Here is a 13,829-nt window from a genome sequence, read left to right as displayed (position 1 = left end):
AGTGATCGCGTGTGTAGAAAGGTCAAATGTGCGCAAAAAAGGGCCGCATGAGGGATATTTTAAGAAACGGCGATCGCGATCACCAACACACCGCGGCAAGGACGCGGCAAATTCACGCACATTGACGCCGTTGTTGCGGCAGTTGGTCCTCTTCTGATTGCCTTTTTTTTTCATTAGACTTCGACAACGATCAACGCTTCTTCAAGTTCAGTCCATCGCTGAGGACGTCACGGAAGAGCAATTCGATCGGATCCGGATCGTTCTATAGTCTCAAGAGAGTGTTAAGCCTTGACCTCTCTCCGAGCCATTGGAAACTTTGCACTCGTTTCTGGAAATTTCTCGAAATCTCAGAATGGAACAAAGAATAAGCACGAAGAGAACCCTCTCCTGCCTCATTGCCTCTCCTGAGGAAGTGACAGTCGTTGAGAATATGGAAGGAAAATGGGTTCCACGATAGTTGTCCGTGCCGATCGCGCCAACGCGCTTCCTATAATTTCCATTTTGAACTTGACCTTCAGAGCAGAGCTCCTCGTGTCATGGTCCGTCGAGTGCGATGCACCACCCTGCCCTGGTGCAACAGCTGCTCTGCGGGTGTACCGGATGTTGCAAGTGCGCGGTAGTTCAGTTTTCTTCTTCAGCCAGAGCGTGCTTCTGCCGGCGATGAAGATAAATGGGCAACAACACCTTCAGCAACACATCGGCATGAAGGAGTGACGAAAACTGAAATGGCCAGCAGCCGGCCGGCAGCTAATGGTAACATGCTAATAGGGGATTAATATGTCTCTGGTGGTGTGATTCGGTTTCTTTGTGCTGTTTATGGGCTGCTACCGAGCAAAACCGGATGCATCTGTCCCTTTACGGTGGTTACCTATGCGCCAACGTCTATATTTAAGTTCCACGGGTGGGTAAAAGTTGCATGGGGCCGCCACCGAATGATCGAGTGCACAAAAATAACTGACGTTCGAGTGTGTCGTGATTTATAAAAGTGTCCGAGGATAGATAAATAATTTCAAATGTTTCCCCCCTTTTGCCCGAATTTACTTTCAGATAATGAGCAAAAGAAGCGGCCTCCAGTCGTATTCAGCAGTGTCCCGGATGGGTCGCAACGCTTCGCTTCGGTTCTGTTGATCGTTTGACGCCCAAGGCAACGTGAAGTAGTGAAGAAAGCCGTTAGCCATTTCCAACATCCTCTTGTTTTGATTCCCAACTTCCTTCCTTCCATTGCCGACGAGAGTAGCAGAGGAGCGGTGCTCTAAGATACCCTGGGTCCATAAGAGTAAGGCGTCAGAAAAGTGTTTCCAGGTTGCTGCCAGCAGCGCACCGTCCAACCAGAAGCAGGGAGTCCTATCCCTCTCGGCCTATCTAAGGCCTATCTGTCGCGCAGGCCTTTCAGGTTACGCTCTTCGCACACGACGCGTCGCATAGTCCTTGGCGCGCAAGCACCATCGACTACCAGCCGCCCCACAACCGCTTACCGAAACGATGGCTGTTTTCACGAAGCTCTGCTTACCCGATATTGTCAAATTAAAACGCTAGTTAGTAAACGCTGTCGTGTCCATCCTCGCGTTTGTCGGTGGTCATTGAATAGAATTTACTAATTTTAACGTTTTTTAAGTACAATATCTTCGTTCTTTGTTTTTGGTTTTTTCCCCACCTACACTCTTTTCCGTTTTCACTCGGCCTCGGTCACTCTAGTCCGAAGCGTTCCACTCAATTGTTGCCCAATCTGTTGGTTTCTAATCACAAAATCATTCAAATCCTTGTTCTGTTTCTGTACCCATAAAAAAAGAACACAATCTGGTTCATTGTGATACTGTGTGATACTAGGAATCGATTTGTTTGAGCTTCCTTACTTAATTTCCTGTTTTGGGAAAAACATACAAAACTTAAATTGCCCTAACTCCACCGAACACTGTTTTGTTTGACAAACCAACCGTCTCCTCGATTCCGACACTTAACTACTCCCCTCTGGTAGATTATCTCAAGTACATCAACTAGTATTAGGCACTACCATACATACTTAATAATTTTAGTACTAAAGTTGAGCGAACACCACACACCGACAGCTTGGTAAACGTGTGTCTGTGTGTCCGCGTTTGTGGTGTAATCGTTGAGATTGTTACCCGTCAGCAGCCACGGTTGACACGTGGTTAGTTTACGCATTTTGTTCGAGTCCCTGGTAGAGCCTTCCTTCTGAGGGTCCTGCGTGTCGGCGTATGTTCGCGTAGCTGGAGAGCAAACTGAAGGTTTCGTTTCGTTTTTGGGTATTGCTTTGGCGAATGCAAACACCGAGAGCTAATATTACGTTGCAGTGCACCTGCAAACCCGCGCAGCAGCAGCATCCTTGAAGCAGGCATTCAAGTTCAAGTTTGGCTTACTCTAGTTCGTTTGGCTCGTATATTTGAAGAAAGGGGAAAGTTTTCTTTTTCTGTTCCAAACGAAAGCACACATTCACATCTCAAAGCGTGCCCCTTGCGTTGTTTCGGTTGACCCAAAGGACGAGTATTTATTGAAGGACAATTTCTGTTTGTCTCTTAAAGCATTAGTTTAGCATCTTAAGTAGCACTACTTCCTGTGTGTCTCTCTCTCGCTCTGTATCTCTTTCTCTCGCTCTGGTGAGTCGCCCAGCCTAGCCAACAAACACTCCCTGTTCCTCTCCTGCCTTCACTTTCTCACTTTACCGCGTTCGTACGCGGTGATCTGCTTGGCCGGATCCCAGTCGATCTTCCAATAATTCGCGACGTCCAAGACTAGAACATCTGTTCTCTGCTGAGATAGCAAAAACAACCAAAATGGATCCATTTGCACCGGACATCCTGTGGATCGTGATCCTCGGATTTGTGATCGCGTTCGTGCTCGCATTCGGAATCGGAGCGAACGATGTCGCCAACTCGTTTGGTACCAGCGTCGGGTCCGGTGTGCTCACCTTACACAAAGCTTGCTGGCTGGCAACGGTATGCGAAGTGTCCGGCGCGGTGCTAATAGGTGAGTAGTCAGGCCTCAGCATGAAACGTCAGGGAACCGGCAGTTTAACCGCTTTTTCCCCGTTCCGTAGGCTACAAGGTGTCCGATACGATGCGAAAAGGTATCCTGGAAGTCGAAATGTACAAAGGCAGCGAGGTAGAGCTGATGCTCGGTTGCCTGTCGGCGCTCGGTAGCTCGGCCCTGTGGCTGCTGGTGGCCACATTCCTAAAGATGCCCATCTCCGGTACGCACAGCATCGTCGGCTCCACGATCGGTTTCAGCCTGGTTGCGCGCGGCACACAAGGCCTCAAATGGAACACGCTGCTCACGATCATCGGCTCCTGGTTCATTTCGCCCGTACTCAGTGGCCTGGTCAGTGTGCTGCTCTTTTGGGCCATCCGCAAGTTTATCCTCCACGCGAAGAACCCGCTTCGGGCCGGTCTCCTCTCATTGCCCCTGTTCTACGGTGCGACCCTGGCTGTGAATGTTTTTAGTATCGTGCACGACGGACCGAAACGTAAGCATTGGTGGGGTGCGCCCGCGCTCTCTGCCGCGGTTAACACTCACGCAGAACAAACACAAAACGCAACCAATTATCGATTGCAGTGCTGAATATGGATGGCATCCCGGTGTGGGTAGCGCTTACCGTGAGCCTAACGGTCGGAACTGTCGTGGCAGTGCTTGTCCAGATGTTTATAGTGCCCTGGCAAAGGCGCAAGATTCTCAATGGTGGCGCCGGGACACAGAGGACAGAGTTTACCCTGGGTGACTCTGACGGCGATTCCTCATCGAACGGCAGCCCTCGTCGGCCGAAGCGTCCGTTGTCGCTGGTAACGGGTGACAGCAAACCGCTGCCGGCGATCACCGAAACCACGGAACTGGTTTCGCTGTCCTCACAGCAGCTGGGCGGAACCCAGAATGGGCTGATGAAGAAGCTATCCAGCGATCTGTCACCCACCGTTGGCGCTGGCGGACCGTACCGCTTCAATCCAGATTTTGTGAAGAGAGCTAACAGCCTACTGAGCGCCCAAGACAAAACAAGTCTAGACAACACGGATCTTACGGTGACCAGCTTGAACTTTATCGACGAGTATCAATCGTTCAACGGGAACGGGCGCTTCCACCTTAGCACGTACTTTGACCACCGCAACAGCACGACAGTATCACCGAAATCGCCAGACTCGGGCCAGCTGAGCAACGGAGCGCTAAAGTATGTGCGATCCTGTTAGGTTGATGGCCGACATGGTTTTCTAATGGCAAATTTTACATCTTCACAGAGAGCAATCGCAGCCGGCTATGATTGCACTTCAGAACGGAAAAACGACGGCCAGTCCGAAGAGCGACGGCGCGCTTCCGCTCACCGACTACACGCTAGTGCCCCAGAGTATGCTAATGAGCGGTACCGGGAACGACATCAAGAAGGATCTGTGCAAGATTGAAGCTGCCGCTGGTCTCGAGCACCCGCTGATCAGTGCGACGCTGTCACCCAATTCGAGTAAAGTGCCACTGATCGGGGGGAAGGAAGGCTCGGAAGAAGACAACCGGATGCGCAAGGTGACCGAGGAAGAGCCGGAAGATGTGTCGGCACTGTTTTCTTTTCTGCAAGTACTTACGGCAACCTTCGGTAGCTTTGCTCACGGTGGAAACGATGTTAGGTACGTTGAGAGATCACTGTTTATGGGAGTGTTTTTCTTTTTGTTGGTTCTCATACGAAGGTGTGCTTCCGTTCCGTCCCTCACATTCCAGCAATGCCATTGGACCCCTGATAGCACTGTTCATGATCTACCGCGAGGGTTCGGTGCTGCAGAAGTCCGAAACGCCGTTGTTGATTCTGTTGTACGGCGGAGTGGGTATTTCCGTCGGTCTTTGGCTGTGGGGCCGCCGCGTGATCGAAACGATCGGCAATGATCTCACCAAAATCACTCCCTCAACGTAAGTAGACTTGAAACGGTTCTTTTTATGCGGGAAAATTTTTTATCAGTAGTTTTTTTCGTTCAGTGGTTTTACCATCGAAATTGGTGCCGCCCTGACCGTGCTCATTGCGTCCAAGATCGGTCTACCCATCTCGACCACCCATTGCAAGGTCGGTTCGGTCGTGTTCGTGGGCCAGGCAAACGCTCGGCCGACGACAAAAACTACACCGCATCATGCAGTCACCGCACAGCAAAAGGCCGTCGACTGGGGTTTGTTCCGTAACATCGTGTACGCCTGGGTAGTTACTGTACCGGTGGCCGCACTGCTCAGTGCTGGCTTTATGATGGCTCTTCGAGCGATGGTATTACCGTAAACCATGGCGCCGATTCTTAACAACATCCCACTAAACGGACACCAAACTAGTGATAGAATTCGACAGAACAGTCTCATAGACCGCTGACCGTAGAAGAGAACAGCAGGTCGCCGCAATGGTCTCTCAGATTGATCGAAAGTACAAAATAACCGGGCGGAAAACTTACAAAGAAAAAGTTCGTATAATCCATGCTTGATTGCACAAAGGAATTAGTGAGTGCGTGATAACTTTCAATTCAGCCCTGGTTTTGGAAGGACCTTGCTTTCACCGTAGGACATCGATGCTGCGCCGTGTCTTATATCCAGAGTTTTATGTATCTTAAGATCAGTTTGAAAATGTTAGTTTTGTGAGTCGTTTGACCGATCTTTCCCCATCTCAAAATCATCGCTCTGTTCCATTTAGTTGTACTTTAATCATTTTTTCTCACTAGGCTTATGAGTGCTTCGGTATAAAGACTGAAGAAAAACGGTCAATAATTAGCTGCGTACGAAATACAACTGTCACATCAAGCCGTACGATAAACCTGTTGCTGGCCAAGCAGGTATTAATCCGTTGGAAAGAGCTGGTGAGAGAGCAACAGTTAGGCAACAGAAGCGTTTAGTATTGCGATGAATCAGTGGGTACATCTAAGAAGCGCATGTTTCATTGGCACGACCGAAAGGGTAAGGTTTGAATAGTTGCAAAACCGGTCAATCATTCATCTAACTGCAGAGTAGTAAGCACACGGACAAAATGTAATGAAAAATTCAAAATATGAGAAAACTTAAAGCCGGAAAAGATAGAAACAAAATAGTCCATTACAAATACAAACAATACTATGGTAGACGGGAAGAAGCAACCGGCAAACAAACAACAGAAGCATATAACCGTACCATCTAACGTAGTCGTCGTTAGTGTTACTTAGTGAGGTACAGTCCAGTAGCATATAATGCAGAAAAACAAACATGCAACTGTAGCGAGTAGAGAGAGATTTCCGTAGCCGAAATGTTTCCATAAGAAATACATAAAACCTACATACAGCATAAGCATCAACTACACACGCTAGCCAACCGCTTCTTAAAGCGTAACTGGGGGGCCACACGAAGCGTAAACCGTAAACCGTAAACAAAATTTTAACGTCAAATCGATGTGCTTGTGTCAAAACGGTTGGGCCACAGCGCACCCCGTAAAAAATAAAAAGGTAAAGCGTAAAACTGAGCGTTTGTTTACAAACAGAGGATAATGTACGTTCTTATATGTGATGTTTTTTTAAGTTTAACTATAAATTATTCAGAAATCAACTTACCTCTTCGATTTCTATTTTCTCGGGCCAAAAACGCGAATGTAAACACGTTCGACATTTCGGTGACCACGTTTTTATATTTTAAGCCTGCCACACGCAGCATAAACGATTTGACATAATAAATTAACTTTACGCTCTTGTTTACGGTTCGTCTGGCCCCCCAGTAATACAGCGAGAAAAGGAACAAAAACATGCATCAAAAAGCGTCAACACGAAACAAAAAACGGAACACTTCTCATTTATAGCAATCGTTAACCGTAAGCCATTCTGCGGCATAATCAAATAACAAACTTCTGCTCAGGCTACCGAAAATGGTCTACTCCTGTCTATCTGCCGACTGTTTTACCATTCGCTGTCAGGTTTCTCTTCCCCAGAACCATACACCCAACGCGCAACACTCTGTCAATTGTCAACAAATCGCCCATCCTTTCAGGGTCCAATCGGGACACTGGACGAGCGTCTGGTGTTATTCGCTCACGAACACCGTGATGCTCTGACTAGACTGGACTGGAAACTAGACTTTTATAAACATGTAGTCACTATCACATCGCTAGCGACCGCGCCAATGCTGCCAAATTGTTGCTTTTCTTTACTCTTGTACACTGACACACATACCCAACAAACACATACACACATATATGAAAGTACAATTGCCGGAAAGCCAAATTGTGTGCTGAACAATAACCTTTCCTCTTCCCGTCGTTGTTGGCGAGACGTATTTTGGGGTCGCACCTGGATCTCGAGGACATCCTGACCATATCCGATCCGATATCTTCCGTTCGCTAGTTCACCATGCGAATTCCATAGAATCCGTCCCGATACGGAAGGGCGGAAGGGAAGGAAGAAACGAACAAATCAATGGAATCGATGCCGCATTTTCAACCTCGCTTGAGCAAAAGCGCCCGGCAGAGACGATTACGATAATAAGATACAGAATGACGTTCACAACCCAGAAGTGCAGTGTGGTAACAGAAAATGTTGCACGAAACAGACACATTTGAAACAAATATTATCCCATGTGATTCTACCAATCTCGCCGTATATAGTTAACGCGGCGTCACAGCCCACTGACCGGCGTGGCGCCGTGTATCGATGTGTATTGTTACTGTGTGCAGTAGGGGAGACGCAGGTGGATGACCGCAGCGAGGCAAACCACTTACCGCCACCAACCATGCGACCGTTGTTATGCATATTTAATGTTAAAGTGAACATCCAACGCAGTTCTGGTAGAGAGCTGCTATGCAGTTTCGCCAACCGTTAGTTGATGAAAATCATTGTCGTTTAGAAACCAAAAAAAAACAAAACGGAAAAGAAAAACAATCGAACAGTAACAGTAAAGTCCACTAACCAAACGCAACAAGAAGTCAAACACGTAATAAAAGTTCTGGATGTTACACTACAGCGATGATCATCTGTGGAACACGAGTTCCTTTGCCGATTCTGCTGTGCGTGTCCGTTGTGTTCTGACCCTATTGTTCTGTTGTCGTTTCGGGGATCTTGAAAGAACGGTTAAAATAAAACAACTATAAGAAGAGCTTTGGCAGCGAGTGTTCAAACGGTAGAGTACTGGAGAGTGTGATATTCTTGGATGCATATTTTTACTTTACTATTCAAGAATACTTTTGATACACGTTTTCTGCATTCTTTTTTTGCTACAACTTCGCCAAAATGATGAAAGTTGATCAAAATCGATTGGACGAATTGAGAGTAAAGAATTACCTTTTATAGAAGTCTTGCTTACTTGGCAAGGGCTGTCTCATGTTCTTTACTAGCTACGTTAGGTGGAATCTTTATTCAACTTGTTTTTCGAAAATTAGCACAAGGCACACTCGCGTAACGTAGCACTGCACCGCTTGATCAGTGATCGCTAGAGAATCCACGTAGCAAAAGCAGACAAAATCGGTAAAGCCAAATATTCCCCCCAAGTGTCCTAATACTCCCCAATTCTTTTATGGCCATTTTACAGATGCACTTCACGATAGTCTTCAAAACAATTTGCTGTCGAATGGTGATAATTTTGTTACTTTCAGTTTCAATTTGTAACTTTTCAGTTCCCTCCCCCCCGTGACGGGAGTGCGGAAACAAAAAGCTTCTATAAAACGAAGCCTCCCGAAGGATGCGTAGGACTAGTCCGAATGTGAATGTGCTAAATACGATAAGAACGTTACTGTTGACGTGAATTCAACGTGAAACCAAACCCAAAAGAAAATAGTAGGAAATCTATCGTGTTGCTAAGTCTAAAACGAACCCCATTTGGAGAGGCCACATCAATGCGGAAGAGGAAGGCCATTGGTGAGGTGCGAAACAACAAAACGCGTTAATCATACGTCATACCGAGCATCTTTCATACGCGACATGAGTAGGACTGTGGGTTGGCTAGGATAATGGAATTGATACCGAAAAAAAACCGTGGCGTACCAACTAAAAGTGGCACCGGCAAAGACAAGTACATTAACGGGGCTGATTGCGAACAAAGAGGAACGATGGCAGGGAATTATTCAAACGTAGTTGGATTATTCAAATACTTACAAACATACGGGGAAATTGATCCAACGACGTTTGAGTAGAGTGAACGGAGACGTATGTGCAAAACCAGCACGGCACGGCAATGAGATAAGTGCGAGAGTATGAAAGCGAAAATTCGTAGGACAAAAGCGTAACCGGATGGGTTTTTTCGGACGGAAATGCGTGATATACGGAAGAATAACAGGAGTTCAAAAAAACATGCGTGCGAACGATACGGTGTAACGCAAAAGAAAAGGGGGAAACCGATACAAGAAGGAGATCTCAAATAAATAAAATTAAGTCGACAGTATGACTTCGGTGGACAATTATAAATTATCCGAATTTTGATCAATTTTTCTTACTACTACCTACTGATGAGATCGTCAAAAGTAGACCACGGCCACAACATATTGATTGATTTTGCCACAACGGATAATTCGGATAATTTATAATTCTCCACCGAGGTCAAACATACTTGGAACTACACTCTCCGTGGCTCTCCTCTCCCAAGGGTGTCCTCGATCAAGGATCTCGGTGTCCTACTCGATGACTCCCTCTCCTTTACCCCGCAACTGGATGCTGTCATGGCGAAAGCAAACAAAGCCTTGGGCTTTGTGACTCGTGTGGCATCTGAGATCCGTGATCCTTGGTGTCTTAGGGCACTTTTCCCTTTTTTTTATAGATTCCTTTCTATAATCCCCTCCTTCCTTTTCCTTTCCTTATTCCTCAAGCCTATCCTCATTAGTCTGTAAGCATTGTTTTTTCTCTTTTTTTTCCTATGTTAAGCCTGAACGGCGAACATTTTTTGTAAATAAATAATAATAATAATAATAACATTGTTTCGTGCTTTGCTTTTATTATCAACCTTGTCACAGATAGTTTTATGAAAAAAAAATTACAATTAAAACGTTTGTAGCAGTTGCTAGAACACAGTAACAGCTCAACGAAGTAGGAACTAGGAAGCTGTCTAATCGTTCGACAAAAGCGAACGACGCAGCGAACGTGGTGCACATCAACTGGTTGATCTGTTTTAAAGTAATCGAAAGATACTTTCAGTAACAGTCAGTGCTACGGGTACGAGATACAACATCGTATGGACTATCACGGATGCGGCATTTTCATGAGGCGTTACCAACGCGTCCGATGTTATACCTGTAGCATGATCAATTATCTCTGTAGTGTTCGGGCTGCCAGCATTACGCGTGTCCGTTGCGGATGAAGGTGTCGTCATTGTCGGACTTACCCCTGCTGACGGTAAAGTTTTACTACTTCTCGTAATGCCAGTTTCCTTAGCGCGATGAGTGACGATCGGTGTCGGTGTAGTAGTGTTTGAAACAAGTGGTGTTGTATCGGGACTCTCATCGGAGCTGCTTTCTGATCGCACGCCATCCGCTTCATCTATAGGTAGCTCTTCGGAAGAGCCCATGGAGGCGCTAAATTCTATGCCATCGGTAGTTTTATGTTCCACCGCTTGCTGACCCTCTGTTTCACTGAAATGCTCCATATCTGTCGTTGATCTGCCTGATAATGGCAGTGCTGTAGTTCCAAGTACCGATATTAACGTTGCACTGGTGCTGACCTCATGCTCCGACATTTTCGTTGGTGCAACGGATGGTTCGGTATCAAAATGTGAATGCGTTGTTAGGTCGTTACCACTAGTAACCACTTCAATAATCGAAGTGACCGTTGATGAGATATTCATACGATCAATGCTATCAGTGGCGGTCGTTGTCGGTGAAATAAACTTTCCTGTAGTATAAACAGTGGTACTTTCCGTACTATAGTGGGTGAACGTGATGCTTGCCGCAGACGTAGCTCCAACAACGCTTTCCGAAGCTGTTGTTTCTGTGTTTTCGTATTGCTTCGTAGCCAGTGTCGGTTCCTTTTCGCTGTTCGAAGTTGATGAATTATGTTTTACAGTTGGCGTTGTTTTCTTGGTAATTAATCTGTTGCTTCCGTCATATTCTGCCAACCGCACTGTATTTTCGTTACTACTGGCTGAATCCAGTTTATCCTTATTAACTGTTGCTGTTGTAACCTGATGCGTGGTTGTTACGCTTTCGGCAGAAGCATCGTCCCGAGAAGTTTCTTCTGAGATGGATACAGTGTTTGGTTGGATTGTGACCGCCGTAGAGGTGATGCTGAGTTGTTCGGTACTGTTCTCATCGTCCGTCAATACGGAATGTACCGCTACAACGTTAGAATTGGTTGTAGTCTCGCGAGTAGAGATTGTTGAAATCGGTTCGACGTAAGCCTCCGTTGACGATGGTTGGGCTCTGCCATGTTGTTTTATGGACTTTATTAAACCGTCATTGGCGTACGGAATTGTTGTGGCACTTCTGGAAACAAATGTTGTTGTGTCGATGTAACTTTCGGCTTCCGTCACCTCCGGTGTGTGAAATTCACTACTAGGCGCTGTTGCTGCTGCTTGGAGCCAAGTGGTTGTAGGGATCTCGGTAATTATTGGGGTTTCGCTGGCTGTTGTAGTTTCTAATTCACCAGGAACTATCAGGGTAGTGTACTCTGCGATCGAAGATGGTATTTCCGTGTTGGCCGTTGTTATGTCAGTTGCAGCAGGATCAGTAACCATTCGGGTTGTGGTTGGAACGGGAGTTGTTTCCTCCTCAACTAGCGACGTTGTCTCTGCGTTTCCAGAGTATGTGGTAAATATCGTAGCGCTGCGCAGGGTTGTAGTTTGCTCTTCCGTTGAGAAGAATGCAGTAGTAGTGATCACCGGTAGTTTACTTGTAGTGTACGGAATAGTACTATCTTCCACGGCACCCTGATTTGCACTAGTAAAAACCACTTCCATAGTATGGTTTGATGTAGCGGTAGTTAGTGAAGTAGACTTTGTAAACTCTTGCACAGTGGAACTCGTTGCTTTTGATGTAATCGGAGGTATAGTTACGGGTTCTGCTATGTATTGACTGGCTGTTGTTGTATACTGAGCTGTACTGTCGGTAATTTCATCAATGGTAGTCGTAGTACTGGGTGGCAGAATAGTTGAGGTCGTCGTTGGGATAGCGGTTATTTCATCAGTTACCGTCGTTGTCACATTTAGCTCGCTTCTGCTTTCTGTAGGAACGTTTCTGGTTAGTTCTTTTCTTTCTTCATTCGATTCCTCGACGAGATTAGTGTCGACAAGACTGCTCCCGACTTCGTGGCTCGTTTCTCTCTGCTTGATCTCTGCTGAGTCTGTAGCTTTTGGTAATTCGGTTACAAACGATGCTGTGAGTGTTGCTTCCGATAAACCACGACTGTTGGCTACTAGTTCTTGTGTGAGCCCATTCTCATTCGATCTCCCTGCAATTCCTGGCATTTCAGTTTCATTTTCAGTGCCATTTTCACTCTTCTCATTTTGTACCGGGTTTGTACCGGCCGCTACAGAGTTTGGCGCAGTTTCGGTAGCCTCGCTGAATAATTCGTTTGCCACTTTTTGAAGGCTCACCTCACGATTCCCGGGAATGCTACCACCTCCAGGTAACGTGCTAGTCGTTTCGAGTCGATTCGTGGTTGTATTAACAATACGCACAATTTCGATTGAGTTGTCTGCATCACCCTCCGGTGTGACAATATCGTGCCCTGGTTCAGCTGTTGGTTGCACAGTAGATTGGTTCGATGGTACATCAGTGGTCAGGTTCTGCTCCTTTGAGTCGTGTCGCCCTATATCGTTCGTATTGGTTCGCGTGCTGACGCTGGTGGTGTTCCTCGGCCGATCGTCCTCCTCGGACACGTCGATCAGCGTGCTGATACGATCACCGTCAATGTCCTGATCGGGAAACTCCACTTTGTTTAACACCTTCGGACTGTAGAACAGAGTGATGGGAAAGAATTGCCTTTCTTCAATAAGTGACGCACAGTGGAAGCAATTACTGTTGAGATTGGGGGTTATTGACCTCCAAAAGCAATCACGCGAAGAGTAACTTTACCTTTCACGAAACACAGGGCTGCCGGTTGTCAAGCCTACCGCCAGGACAATACAAAGTGTCCAGGTCACAGCACGTGCCATGTTGTAAGCGGCCGGATTCTTGCAGTCGCACCACTTCACTCACTTCAACGATGTCCTGTTGCTATGAAAATCTATTGCTAGCAGCTTTGCTCCACAGATTGACCTTCACTTGCTGCTGCTTCGCTAACGAATGGCCAGTGCACCGTTCGTACGGTCACGTTTTATCACTTCTTAAATAGAATCCCTAGGCGTACTTCGTGCCCGCTGCAGATGACACCTGTCTGGCCACCCTGTTAGACCTCTGCCGCCAACTCAGTCGTTTGCTAATGTATGACTCTCCCAGTGTCTTAGACGCCGGTGTCTGATGCACCACCTGCTGCAGCAAGCCGTAAACGATAACTAAATTATCATCACGAAAACCATCAGCCGGACATTTCTTTCCGAGGCCGGCACCATCTACGGCGGCTGATTGATTTTTATTGTCGTCTACCCCACTGGGTCACTGCTGGCAAGGATCTCACGTACGTACTCAGCGACAGCGGTCGAAGGACACCACCAGATCGCACGACTTGCAGGTGCGTCCTTACCCTAAAGGCTAATGTTTTGGGTGATTGCAATATCGCACCCGTATTGGTAGCCGCAGCAGAATTTGGCCAACAATGCGTGACACACCCAACACACAAATGGCGCCTGCAGGCCAACAGCGACCCTTGGAAGGTCCTTTCTGACCTGTCTGTCTGGTTGTCTACGGTCTCGTTCCGTGCGTCACCGGTCCTTTTTTGGTGTTCGATTCATGCACGGAGATAGCAGTATGTCACCCAGCGGCGTGTAGGAGCAAGAAA

At 46.8% G+C, this 13,829-nt stretch overlaps 1 protein-coding gene across 2 annotated transcripts; it reads left to right on the top strand.

The window, feature by feature from the left end:
• The first annotated feature begins 1,370 nt into the window (after window positions 1–1,370).
• On the top strand, window positions 1,371–8,967 carry LOC128275158 (sodium-dependent phosphate transporter 1-A). 2 transcript variants are annotated; one of them, XM_053013565.1, is made up of 7 exons: window positions 2,858–2,985; window positions 3,056–3,085; window positions 3,219–3,481; window positions 3,571–4,174; window positions 4,242–4,619; window positions 4,711–4,896; window positions 4,963–8,967. In XM_053013565.1, exons 1-7 carry the CDS (start codon window positions 2,957–2,959, stop codon window positions 5,249–5,251), a joined length of 1,779 nt encoding a protein of 592 aa, XP_052869525.1. In that variant the 5' UTR covers window positions 2,858–2,956; the 3' UTR covers window positions 5,252–8,967. The 2 variants fall into 2 exon arrangements, with proteins under 2 accessions (XP_052869524.1, XP_052869525.1); XM_053013564.1 differs by having other exon boundaries at window positions 1,371–2,985; window positions 3,056–3,481.
• Window positions 8,968–13,829: the final 4,862 nt, after the last annotated feature.

The sequence above is a fragment of the Anopheles cruzii genome, chromosome 3 (assembly GCF_943734635.1).
Source record: "Anopheles cruzii chromosome 3, idAnoCruzAS_RS32_06, whole genome shotgun sequence".
NCBI lineage: Eukaryota > Metazoa > Arthropoda > Insecta > Diptera > Culicidae > Anopheles > Anopheles cruzii.
This window is presented reverse-complemented; position numbering and strand designations above follow the sequence as displayed.

Excerpts from the sequence above, each read along its gene's own strand:
- LOC128275158 (XM_053013564.1), top strand. The coding sequence starts at position 2,793 with ATGGATCCATTTGCACCGGACATCCTGTGGATCGTGATCCTCGGATTT. Across the intron at positions 3,482-3,570 it reads CGTGCACGACGGACCGAAAC|TGCTGAATATGGATGGCATC; the intron begins GTAAGCATTGGT and ends TATCGATTGCAG. Across the intron at positions 4,620-4,710 it reads CACGGTGGAAACGATGTTAG|CAATGCCATTGGACCCCTGA; the intron begins GTACGTTGAGAG and ends CTCACATTCCAG.